Source organism: Nymphalis io, chromosome 14 (genome assembly GCF_905147045.1).
Source record: "Nymphalis io chromosome 14, ilAglIoxx1.1, whole genome shotgun sequence".
Classification (NCBI taxonomy): domain Eukaryota; kingdom Metazoa; phylum Arthropoda; class Insecta; order Lepidoptera; family Nymphalidae; genus Nymphalis; species Nymphalis io.
Genome location: NC_065901.1, coordinates 650,367 through 663,564, shown reverse-complemented (window position 1 = coordinate 663,564; position 13,198 = coordinate 650,367). Strand labels below are relative to the sequence as shown.

At 39.5% G+C, this 13,198-nt stretch overlaps 1 protein-coding gene across 2 annotated transcripts in view; it reads right to left on the bottom strand.

The window, feature by feature from the left end:
• LOC126773121 (dynein heavy chain, cytoplasmic) overlaps positions 1-10,271 on the bottom strand; it is a 44,303-nt gene extending 34,032 nt beyond the window's left edge. For both annotated transcript variants that reach the window (XM_050493741.1, XM_050493740.1), the window contains exons 1-27: positions 9,949-10,271; positions 9,511-9,581; positions 9,235-9,437; positions 9,021-9,158; positions 8,814-8,931; positions 7,951-8,064; positions 7,700-7,872; positions 6,389-6,509; positions 5,738-5,859; positions 5,513-5,654; positions 5,341-5,448; positions 5,113-5,218; positions 4,843-5,042; positions 4,541-4,676; positions 4,349-4,455; positions 4,105-4,268; positions 3,794-3,899; positions 3,131-3,286; positions 2,767-2,946; positions 2,290-2,433; positions 1,874-2,019; positions 1,489-1,638; positions 1,214-1,306; positions 821-1,035; positions 616-742; positions 418-520; positions 35-257 (exon numbers count right to left, since the gene is read on the bottom strand). In XM_050493741.1, coding sequence (XP_050349698.1) covers positions 35-257; positions 418-520; positions 616-742; positions 821-1,035; positions 1,214-1,306; positions 1,489-1,638; positions 1,874-2,019; positions 2,290-2,433; positions 2,767-2,946; positions 3,131-3,286; positions 3,794-3,899; positions 4,105-4,268; positions 4,349-4,455; positions 4,541-4,676; positions 4,843-5,042; positions 5,113-5,218; positions 5,341-5,448; positions 5,513-5,654; positions 5,738-5,859; positions 6,389-6,509; positions 7,700-7,872; positions 7,951-8,064; positions 8,814-8,931; positions 9,021-9,158; positions 9,235-9,437; positions 9,511-9,581; positions 9,949-10,189 — 3,907 coding nt within the window. In that variant the 5' untranslated portion in view covers positions 10,190-10,271. The remainder of the gene's footprint in view (positions 1-34; positions 258-417; positions 521-615; positions 743-820; positions 1,036-1,213; positions 1,307-1,488; positions 1,639-1,873; positions 2,020-2,289; positions 2,434-2,766; positions 2,947-3,130; positions 3,287-3,793; positions 3,900-4,104; positions 4,269-4,348; positions 4,456-4,540; positions 4,677-4,842; positions 5,043-5,112; positions 5,219-5,340; positions 5,449-5,512; positions 5,655-5,737; positions 5,860-6,388; positions 6,510-7,699; positions 7,873-7,950; positions 8,065-8,813; positions 8,932-9,020; positions 9,159-9,234; positions 9,438-9,510; positions 9,582-9,948) is intronic.
• Between the last annotated feature and the right edge of the window lie 2,927 nt (positions 10,272-13,198).

The following is a 13,198-nucleotide window of genomic DNA, read 5'->3' as shown; positions in this document are numbered from 1 at the left end:
AATACTATATTCCTGCTGTGGCGAGTAAACAAACCCGTGTCATGTAGCTCCAAGGCCTCCTTCGCCTTGGCCACGTTATCTCTCTCGTCCTTGAGCCTGGTGTACCGCGTCTCCATGGCTTGCAGTCTGGTCAGCGCGTCTTCGGGCCTAGTGGAGCCGTCCGTGGGCTTGCTGCGTTCCCACTCGCCGAGGAACTCCAGCGTACGAGCTTCCACTGCTTTGTCTTCGGCGACGATCTTTTGTTGCAACGATGCCACCTAGGAAGTTATATAATGATATTAATGTCTATGTACATTATTTTAACATGTAATTGGATCAGGAGGATTTTTTAGTGTATTATATACTAAGTATGTATGTGTTGTTAGTTTAATTTGTTCTTCCGACAATCTTAAAAAATAGGACAGGACAGTGTCTCACTTGAGTCTGGATAGAAGAATCCTTTCTGCGCATAATTTCGTTGAAGGCGCTCCACTCGCCCTCGATGTTGTCCACGTGCAGCCATTGCGCGGGGAATTGGAATCTAAGCGACACATTCCGACATTATATACGACAACGATACAAAATTAATAATATATAATAATAATAATAAATAAAACGAGAAGGAATAAGACGGACCTCTGCCTCTCGAGAATGCGCTGCGCTTCCCTGTAGACGTCGACCTGCTTCTCCCACGCCAGCACCTCCCGCTTCAGCTGCTGCACGTACGTGATGAGCGACACGGCGTCGCTCGTGGAGGCGGCCTCTGTAACAGCGGGCGCTAGAGGCGGGCCGGGTGTGTGTGTGTGTGTGGGGGGGGGGGGGGGTTGCGTGTGTCACGCACCGATGGTCTGCTGCTCGAGCTGCCCGCGCGACTTGGCGAGGCGCGCGTGGAACTGCACCATCTCGCCGGCGAGCAGCGCGCCGAACTTGCCGAGCACGTCCTTGTGCCAGGCGTCGTACTTGAGCGCCACCTTGCTCTGCACGCGCGCGAAGTCGATGACGACGGGCCCGTACTCGCGCCGCGTGTCCGACGTGTCGAACGTCGTGCGGGACTTCCTGCGGCCGGCGGGTACGCACGCTTAGCGGCGCCACTTGGCGCTCATTTTAATTCAAATTAACGAAATAATAAATTATATTTAGCAATCCAAATTTCGCCATTACTGTAACTTTTCTTAATTGACACGCGATCGTAGTGATCTGGTATTTTTAATATAAATTATAATGAAAACGTTACTTTATATCATTGAGGCATTTAATCCATAGAGTGATGTCTTCTCCGAGTCTCCCGTACAGGCTCTCCGGCTGGAGGTCCCACAGGGCTTGATAGCTGTGAACGATTATTTATGTTTTATAAGACATTCGCGGCCTTACTTATTATCGTTGCTTAGCGGTTCATTAGTTAAACAATGTCGTATCTTTTGCCTTCGATTGTCGAATCAACAATGTCAAAAAGAGGTTAAAAATTAATTTCTAATCGATTATTTAAATAAAATAAAAAAAACTATATACCGAAGCCATTCATCGACGTATTCGCGCACTTGCGATATCTTCTGCTCGATGGCGTCGTATGCATTTTCGAGGGGAGAGGATCCGCCGGGTAGTTTGGTCAGCAAGTTCCTGTATGTTGCGGTTTGCGCTCGCGCAACGCCCACTTGATATCTGCCGATAATATTTAATTAAATTATTAACAATATATATAAACAAACGTTTCAACATTTTTCGTTTTACATAATTGAGGAAACTTATATTGGTAGCAGTTAATTCTGCTATAATATGTTCACTTCAAGTCGCATAGTATTCGCGGGAGGTACAAGCCGTCTCATTAAAATACCCTATATCACTCTACCCTTAGTAGTTTGGTGCAAAAATAAATATATAAATATTTAAAATATACCTGGTACTCTGCAGACGGTGCTGGCTAGTGACCACGGCCTGCCAAGCGAACATCTGGCGCATGAGCTGGAAGCGCGCCTCCTCCAGCGACGGGAACAGGTACATCTGCTGGTTGGTGATGCGCACCTCGTGCACCACGCGACCGATCTGTGCAACCGCCACGGATGTGTTAAAAGCCTTTACTTTACTCGTCTTATTAGTATGTTTGGGTCCAAAATCTTTATTCAAATTTAAATAAGAAATCCAACTGATTTGCAAACATTTATGTTGCTGGAGACAGTGCAATCTAGTTAAAATATATTATTATTAATAAAGAATGAAATGAATGAAAAATGAAAGGAATGAATGTTAATGTTTGTTTTCAATTAGTATTTAATTAACATAAGGTTTACAATGTATTTAATACGCAAACATTACCTGAGGTTCTCCGCCGGGTTTGTGGGTTTGTTCAGTGGGAGAATATGTATCCATAGAGAGATCGAGCTCATTGGTCTTGCCTAACAGAGCCATGGTCCAAGCTTCGATACCCGCTTGCAACCGAGCCGCAAGGCTCTTTTCGACCTGCAAAATAAATCCCTTTTAGTATACATTCATCATTCGATTGCGCTTATTACACATACAGTGTAAAATGTATGGAACAAATTTTGCACTTTCATTGTTTCGTGCGGGCATTTCCTTGGTAACGCTTTTACATTTGTTTGACTCCCCACCACTATATGAATGACTCAGGTCGAGGCGCTAATGACTAATGAATCCACTTATCAAAAATCATCCTAACTTACGTCACCTACGACCCGATATGGGGTGGCGCTGTTCTACTCTGCCGGAATCACATGACAGTTTCAGCAAACAAAACTGTATTGTATTTTTCATTATCAATTGTATTGATATTACCTCTTCGTCCAGGCGCTGCACCCACAGATGCAGGTTGCTGTACTGGCGCAGGGACAGGTCGTCGATGGCTCGCTGCAGCCGGCTCAGAATGTCCGCCAAGCTCTGCGCGGAGTAAGGGCAGGTCTCCAGCGAACGAGCGTCCACGGATATTTGTTCTTCCACAGCCAGCAGATCCTCTACCTGTTTATATATAAATACCATATACATTACATACTTCGTGATCAACAACGAGTCATGTGCTTATGTATAAATACATAATTCTTTACCGAAAATGGTACAAAATTATAGTAACTCCCATGTGCCAGAGTACTTACATACAAAACCTAACATTTATATATATATATATATAAATTATTTTTCTTACCTTTTCTTGGAATAGCAGTACGACTTCGCTTAGTTTCTGCACGTACGGATCGAGTTTGTACGACTCCCACACCAGAGCCATGCCCTCGGAAACTTGGAATAAAACATCACGACGAAGCCCCGCCACCAGCGGTATTATCGACGCCTTATCACGGATCTGAAATACAACAAATAATTAAAACATATTCATACAAAAATACCAATATATCATTAAAAAATCGAAGCCAATTTGCACTATCTAGGAGAAGCTATGCTTATTTACAAACTTTAAATAATAAATTACACACAATGTAGAATACGGCATTGATATAAAAGTTTTATACTTTCAATAACAATGCAAATAATCAAGCTTTAGTATAATATGCACATTAATAAAAAAAAAAGCAAAAAGTGCTTAGTTTTTCAAGCATTTTATTAATATCATGCGGCCTGTAAATAAGCTACCTTTGTATGATTCCTATTATTTAGCTGCATAAATTAAATACACATGTGTTAGTGACGTCATTATAATATATATCAAGTGTATTATCATTTCCCTTCTTGATGTACTGAGAAGGCATACAGAAGTGACAACTATTGTTATTCTATATTATTTCGTGGTGCTTACGTTGTGAGTATGATGGCATATTCTTATAAAAAATGTTACAGATAATAAAATAAATACCTTTTCGAGCGTACGTTCGTAAGTGCGAACGCTTTCGATGAGCGATATCGCGAAAGGATAAAGCTGATTCGCTTGGTGGGCTTTGTTGACGATGGCGAGGGGTACTCTGTAATATAAAAACATATTTTCAATTTAATAAAATTGTAAAAATGACTATTTCTAGTGTTTATTAATCGTTAAATTTAAGCCATTTAAACAGGAGATGGGGCCTGCACAAAGCAGTCTTCGTCTGGGTAGATGTTATCATCATCAGGCAGCCCAGCTATTCGGCTCGTTTTCCACCTTTATATATATGAAAAATACACACTGACCTGAATCCCAAATTCTTGAGGTTGCGCACTTCCTTGTAAAGAGTAATGATTTCCGGCAAAAAGTTGACCTTCAGCTTGAGCACGGTGCCGGTCTTACTGGAGCGGGCGCGGACCGATTCTATTGCGAAGATCCGACCCGATACGCCCAAGTTACGTTGCTGGACCTGTGAAAATTGAGAAAATTATAGTATTGCGAACAATTTATCAAAATTTTATTTTATTTTTTTGTTGGAGTTTATCTTACCTTACGTGCCCAATCATCGAACACTTCCTGAGTGTCCAGTTTGAGTCGGAAGCTGTCACCATCTGCTTTTAGCTTTTGTCCCTCAATATGGTTTTCCCAGCCTTTACCTATAAATTAACAGTAGAAGTGTTTTGTTTTGCTAATATAATTGTTAACTATGACAATGTCTATAATAACATGACCCAAAGGTACCTAGCACGTCCTCGACACGTTTCAAGTACGCGGTGAGTTGGTGGTCGATTTGTTTGGCCCATATGATGGAGCCGGCCACGGGCGGCAGGTCGCGCACCAGCGACAGCCGGCTGCACTTCGACTGCGGGTACTGGACCTGTGGCCAGGGCGGGGGTGAATCACATGTTATATTAACAACTTCTTTCTATATATGTTTTACGGCTAAATTGTAATTAAACTGTAAATCAATGGTCGAGATCTAAAATAATGTATGGTTGTTCTGTCGAAAATCCCCGAGTAGAGCCCGGAATCTCAAAGCGTACCTTGAACTTCTCGTGCAGCGCCTCGATGTCGTCCTTGACGCGCTGGATGAGCTGCGTCTGGTACTCGCGGATGGCCCCGCGGATGTGCGGGCGCACGAACAGCGCGTTGAAGCGCGAGAAGATGCGGAACATCTCGTTGGCGTTCTTGGCCGTGCCCAGCTGGTCGCGCAGGTGCGCCGTGATGCGCGTCTCCACGCGGTCTGCGGGCACGCGGGGTTAGCGCTGCACTACCACTCCCACTACCTCGCCCCCCCTCCGCGCCCCACTCACCGATCCGGTCCTCGTAGCGCCGCACGGCCGCCTCCCACGCGTCGCAGCCCTCGCGGGAGATGTCCAGGCAGTCCACTTCCTTCACGTTCTCGTACGCCAAGTTCACCTCGAGTTCGGACAATCCGTCATTAGTGTTGTTGCAATTAAGGAAATAGGGAAAGTAGTCACGTTTGACACGAGATATTGATTAGATAGAAAGAAAGTATCCGTGTCAGTCAACGAGCTCACCTCGGCGATGGCGTTGGCGTCTGCCGCGTCCATGGTGAGCGAGTGCGGCTGCGGGGGCTCCCCGCCCGCGCCGCCCTCCGCGCTGGCGGTGGCCCGCGGGCGCAGCACCTGCGGCACACACAGCGTTAGGTGGGCGCCCGCGCAGTGGCCGGCAGGCCGGGGCCGGTCGTACCCGCAGCATGACGGTGCGCAGCTGCTCGTGGTGCCGGCGGAAGCGCCGCATGTGCTCCATGCGCGCCTGCAGCCGCTTGTGCGAGGGCGACACCCGCCACACCATCTTCAGGTGCTCGTCGCGCTTCTTCTTCACGATGTCTCTGCGGACGGAGCGCTCGGAGTTACTAATAACTATCCTCCATTTTTAACATTACCAGCTTAGCATATGTGGTAGGGCTGTTACCTCAGCAGACCCTGTAGTTTTTCGTATTCGTCGTCCCAGCAGGAGAACACTTCGAAGCACTGGGTCATGACACGTTCGAAGTCCTCAAACGGTATATGCATCAGGCGTCGAGTTCCCAGCACCTACGAAAATTATTTTTATAAGTAGTTTGGTTGGCGATTTAAGGTCAAGCCTTGCTCATTTGGATTTCTTCCAAATGCTAAATTACTGGTGGTAGGGCTTTGTGCAAGCTCGTCTGGGTAGGTACCACCCACTCATCAGATATTCTACCGCAAAACAGCAATACTTGATATTGTTGTGTTCCGGTTTGAAGGGTGAGTGAGCCAGTGTAATTACAGGCACAAGGGACATAAAATCTTAGTTCCCAAGGTTGGTGGCGCATTGGCTATAAGCGATGGTTGACATTTCTTACAATGCCAATGTCTAAGGGCGTTTGGTGACCACTTACCATCAGGTGGCCCATATGCTCGTCCACCTTCCTATTCTATAAAAAAAAAAATATGTCCAATTGTCACATAAAAATTGCCATCAATTAATTTGTAAGACTTATATGCTTACAAATTAATTATAATAAACAAAGATATATTCTTAATTTTTTATGATGTCGACATTCATCGTGATTGTACTTGGTACCATAATGCATTATGTCACCTTTAGGAGCTGCTGTCCCAAGTCACGAGATATAGCTTCGACGAGCCGGAGGCCACGCTGTATGGGATATTTAGTAGACCGAATTTTACGCAGATGTGAGAAGATTTGTTGCACAGCCAATCTAAAGATAAATTTAGTTTAATTTATTTTTCATAGTAATTTTGCGGACACGCAGCAGGCACGAATATTTTATTGTACAATCAAAACCAAGCAGACTGTGCTGCTTGTGTATAAACACTAATAATCAAAGCAGTTCTTTGTATGGTATAGAAGTTGATGTGTCAGCGCCATCTAGCAGCGAGTTATAACCAAATGTTGTCAAAGTATAAAACTTAGCTTATCTTTCATAGTTATCTGTTAAACAGTGACAAAGTCTATTGATCTCAAATGTTAGACCAGCATATATTTTTAAATATGTATGTCAAGAAATAATTGTAATATTTCTTTAATGTTCTAAGTTTCCCTCGATACTGGCATTTAAGTTTTGGTAATAGTATGTGTGATAATTAAAAAAATTTAGAAATGACGTTTAAAAAAAGATTTGATGTTTTAAAAAATAATTATTCAGTAAACAAAGTAATAAGAAAGTGTGGAATAATAAACTTTAAATGTTGTTTCTTCGTGTACAGAGCAACCTTAAGTTTGCTTATTTGTAATCCTTCATTGAAATAAAAGTTTTGCTTATATGCATATTAATAAAGGAAATATTTTTATTATCAAAGGACTCACAACCATAGAATTGAATATAAACCTATAATAAAGAGGACTCACTGAAACATTCTTAGTACAAGTATTGCTAATGTCCCAAAATATCACTGTTTGGGAATAAACATAAAATGACCAGTTGGTCAGCAGTTGACATTGACAAACAAGGAGATGAATTATCAACACATTTATAACTTCTAAATTGAGATGGCCCAGTGGTAAGAACGCGTGAATCTTAACCGATGATCGTGGGTTCAAACCCGGGCAAGCACCACTGAATTTTCATGTGCTTAATTTGTGATTATAATTCATCTCGTGCTTTACGGTGAAGGAAAACATTGTGAGGAAACCTGCATGTGTCTAATTTCACTGAAATTCTGCAACATGTGTATTCCACCACCCCGAATTGGAGCAGCGTGGTGGAATAAGCTCCAAGCCTTCTCCTCAAAATGAGGAGAGGAGGCCTTTAACCCAGCAGTGGGACATTCACAGGCTGTTTCAGTCGGTTCGGTTATAACTTCTAACCATTCAGCCATCTGGAGTTACAATTAGGAGAAAAGAATATATTTATATATTCAATCCAAAATTATTTCTACACAAACATACCTAATCCTTTCCAGTTCCGTTGCACTGAGCAGATCATTGATAGGAAAATCTTTCATAAGGGGGTTGTAATCAGATACAGTTGCAAGAGCTTGTTTGAGGCCTGTGTCTGTATCAAAGGACACTGTAGCATGAAATCTCTTGCCGTATTTTAGGATATCCAGAGTCAAGGCAACCTGTTACAAAAGTTTGATTAGTAAAGAATTGCAATCAATATTTACTTCATGTTATATTATTTAATGATGTATAAATACCTCAATGCTCTCCCTTTTTTCTTGTATGCGATGAAGTGCCCTCTCAAGGTTGAGCCAGAAAGATATTTCTTGCAGAGCTGTGCCATTGGATGGATCACGGTCAAGTTTGGTAACCTAAATGGTATTAAATTAATATAATTTTCACTGCAGTTATATATTTATATAATAAAATTTTAACAATGATAACTTATTATTCATTACATTATGATTTTCTGTTTAAATATATTAAAAGGAATAATCATAGTAATCAGGCTGTAACTTATACTATTATGATTGTTTAAATATAATTGATGATGTAATCATGTCTTCTCTATCCTACGTGACATTGGGGATGTAATTTATGCCTGTTTGGACTAGAAGCCTATAAGGTAAGAATTGAACATTTATATTTCCTCATATTAAAATTTGGTGCTTCCAACCAAAGAAACCTATACAACAAAGTATACATTATGTTTTTTAAGTCCTTTATTTTTAATTAATTCAAAAGACTATCTATGGAGTTTGAAGTGTGTACACCTCCGTGCCTTGGAAAGCACATAAAGCCGTTGGTTCTGCACCTGAACTCTTTCCGGTCATGTTGGTTTGCGGTCCCATCGGATTATGAGAGTAAGGGAATAGAGAGTGCACCTGTGTTTGCGCACACACTTGTGCACTATAATATGTCCTGCACAGTTGGCTATTCTCTCTTGAGGGTGGCAGCCGTGGCCAAATTCAGTCTGGAGGACATTATTATTACTTTTAAATTTAATTTAATTATTTAAAATTATTGTTCACAATATGAATAATAATATACTGGATATTATTCTTTTGATATTGTGGTATGTTAAAACTTTGATCAAATTTAACTTTTGAAATATAAAAACCTTTTGAATTTCTTTGATCCAACGATTAACACCATTTTGTAATTGATTGAGAAATGTTGAGTCTTCTACTTTATCACCAAAATCTGCAACACGGGGCTTGCGACCTTCATCAGCAGCCCTAGAAGAAGGTTTACATTAAGACATTGTCATATATTGTACTATGTAACTTTTGCACACATGCGCAATGCAACACATTTGTTACCAAACCTTTTAATGACTGCAGCAACAAGTTGATGAACAGGAAGAGTAATTTCAGGAATATCAATATTTTGTTGTAGATGTAGCAGGCCCATTTCTAGCTCTGCAATTTTCTTTTCAACAGATGGTGCCATTTTATCTCCATCTCTGTATAAAATTAAAGCATTAAATGTATAAATAATACCTGCAATATGACAATATTTTTTATAGTAATGGAATATACCTGTCAGCTCTGCCACTTTCTTTGACGTAGCTTTTGAAGAATGGAGCCATGGTCTTGCTGATAAAAGCATGAAGGGTTTCATATGGAGATCCATCAGATAAGTTGATGAGGCGCAGTTGACTGTGGATGGACTTGTCAGCTTCAATCACAATACCACGCTTGATGCAGACGAAAGCAGCAACTCGAGGTGATGTGAAATGCACCTATGATTTAAAATATACTTTAATATTTTAATTTAAAATATACTTTGCATTTTTTTAGTAATTTCAAATATACCTCATTGCTAATTTGGTATGAGACAGCCTCTTTTTCTTCCTCCCCTTCTGTTGGCTGTTCATTGTCATCCTCTGTAAAATAAAACCATATAATAAATAGATACTAAATATTATTTATGTTTAATTCAATTTATGTCTTTACAGAAAAGCAAAAAATCCTACTATATAATAATTTATCAAAACTATAACGAACGCCAGTATTTTATAGTTATGATAAGTCATACATATGAATTTTCGATTTAAAAAAATGATGAATATACGAAATTTAGTATAATTTTAGCTATTTTATACAAAACAAAACTATGTCTATGATCATTGGCAGTTCATTTATTTGATTTCTATGAGTCATTACTCATATGTGGGTAAGATATAATTTGCATAATGCGTCAATGCAGTAGAATAAAGATCTCATGCGATCGATAGCCTTATGTGCGCATACCTTTCAATGAAAATCGCTGAACATACAGCGATGCAACTTGTGGATCTGTTATAAATTTTCTAATGCAATCTTGATTCACTTTGTCGTCAAGTGCAGCGGTGAGAGCCGGTGGAACGATGTCATCCTCAGGTAAAAGTACCGTTGCAGCTCGACGCAAATAGTTTGCAAAATCTTGAAATTCAACTACCACTATATTTTGAGCCTCGGGGGCATTTTCGCTCCCATCAAGGGAGTCTCCCATGTTGTTGTGGGATATCTAAAAGATTCTTATTCGATTAACAATGATAATATCCGGCTATAAGGAATTACAGCCGAAGTAGACAGTTATGACAACTAGAAATAAAAGGTAGGGCTACAATTTTCAGCTGATGACGTATTACATGATGTTGCCATTGTAATTATAAGTTGCGCTTTTAGAAAAGGCATAGTCTGCACTATCATTTTTTGTATATGAATTTATTAGGTCAAAAGTGATATTATTAATGATTTTAAAAAGTATAGATATGTTATACACTAAAAAAAACAAAGGAAGATAGTTAGTATTAGTGATTTGTCACTTATGCTTATTACGCTGATCTACCATTCGCCCGTGGTATATGCGTAACATAGACTTACATAAAGATTTCAAAATAGAATCAATAGCCAGACTATTCAAAGACCTCTCTATAAGATATTTCGACAAAGCGTCGCAACACGCTAACCCGCTTAAAAAAGTATAGATATGTTATACACTAAAAAAAACAAAGGAAGATAGTTAGTATTAGCGATTTGTCACTTATGCTTATTACGCTGATCTACCATTCGCCCGTGGTATATGCGTAACATAGACTTACATAAAGATTTCAAAATAGAATCAATAGCCAGACTATTCAAAGACCTCTCTATAAGATATTTCGATAAAGCGTCGCAACACGCTAACCCGCTTATCTCTAAGGCGTGCATGTATAGCCTCTTAGAGCTACCTAAAAGGACCCGTAGGCGACCTAAGCACGTCCTACTCGATACAGTCGATAGACTCACCGCTGCCAACATGCACTTGTTAGGGAACACAAACGACACACACCGACCCCGCCGGCGGGGTCGACGACCCTCTTACGTTACGTCCCGTCAACGCTTAGGCGTATGACGGCGCTTATAATGCTCACGTCCCTCCCTCCCGATTTCAACGGAGTCCTAAGCCGAGGTCCGGCCTCACAGGAGGCCCCCTTAGGACGTCCGTCTCTCTTGAGCCCTGTATGGCTCCCAACATCCGGTTGAGTTCAACTCGCCCATCCCGCCCGGTGACGCTGTAGAGGCCAGTAAGGCCAACAGTATTACACAATCCGAAAAAAAAAGATCTACCATTCGTGCATTAACCTAAAACAAATAGACGGAAGGAAAAAAATATTATAAGCGATATATAAACATTTTACTTTATTTGAAAAATAGGTAGATGGTTATTTTACTATAGCATAAATTTGTAGATTTTTTTGTAATTTAATACAATTTCAATTTAAATATAATTATGTTTATCATCAAAGTATGTTTTGATGACAAACATAATTAGCTAGCTAGCTAGCTTTTCTATTATATTATTTATATTTTTTATAAAACAATAGAAAATGGCAATCAAGTATGGGAAAGGTTTGCTTAATTTTCTCGTTTGTACCTACGATATCGCAACTGCACTTTATATTTATATTTTGTTTAGATGTCATTCGGAATTAGAAATATTTTGTCTTTAAATAGAAATACACAAATAATTGCATCTCATACCATATGTAAACACCGAGTTTACATATGGTATGAGATGCCTTGTGTTTTATTAATTTAGCGTCATAATCGGAACACATGGACCACAGGTGCTCCGTACTCATACACGACATCGGGACGTTTTTGAGTCTTCAAATTGCACGCGCTAGTAACATATCTGTTCCTTTTTTAAAACGTGTAATATAATTTGGTTATTATATTATATTTATCGACACCAAAACAATCAATCAATGCATTGTTGGCTAAATGCATGGTGTTAATAAGATAAAAATTAAATTGTATGATAGCCACATCATTATAAAAATGTAAGAGAGCCACAAAATATCAATATATAATAGAAAATCACAAAAAGGATACACAGAAAGCACAAAACCCTCATCAAGTAAAAATATCATCAATCGGCGTCATTAAGTCTTATGTAAGGCTTTGTTCAAGCCGCTTATCACACATTCTGCCGCTAAACAGCAATATTTAGTATTGTACTGTTCTGGTTGGAAGGGTGACGCACACATTGGAGGTGTAAGGGATGATTAGTATTTCATCCGGTGTCAATGTCAATGGTGTGGTGGTGACCACTTACTATTAGGTGGCCCATTTGCCCGTCCGCTTACCTAAGATATAACAAATCAATACTTGACAATTTTATTTTTATTTAAATTTAAATTCAACTCGTTTTAAATATAAGATTATGTCCGTTAAGTTAGGGTTGAAATTTGTTACTTATAGAAAACATTACAATCCTAGTAAAATAAATTTCGTCTTTTATCACAATAGACAATATTGAAATAATAAAAGTGTAGACAATACCGTTTTTCAAAACCCCGTAAAGCTCTTTCTCTCTTTAACGGTATTTTCAATCAAGACGCCTCCCGTTACTTCGGTTTATCCATCACACTCGACAAAAAATCTGCCTATACCAGGCTATACTTTTTGGTTACTGTTGCCAATTGATTCAAAACTTTATCGTTCAAATCATAAGATACATTTTTGTTACAGGATTTCAATGGTTGTATAATGTGAATATCGCAACGGAGGCTATAAAGGCAGTGATTCGAGGAGCGTTTCGTTGGTTTACAAGCTCGCTGTAATAAGATATCGGACGCTCTGTCACCCTGGAAAATGTCTCTATTATGCTCGCTGAGACAAAGCTTCCTTAAAAAGCGTTAAAATTTTAACGATATATGGGAGTTACATTATACGCAATTTTATACAGTTATTTAATGTAATTTCTTTATACAGATAATATTAAGATATTTCCTGAAGAATATGCTATCATTCTAAGCAATTTTGTATATATTTTTAAAGGAATTTTCCAAAAGACTTGACTTGAAAAGACAAAATAATTACAAATATTATACATTGTGATGGTCTTTATTTTATATAATTCGAGTTATATAACTAACGTTTTTAAGCGAAAAAAAGTATAATATAAGTAAATTTACTTTTCAAATAGGTGTGATGGGTGGACACATGCATACAATATCTCTTGGGATATTGA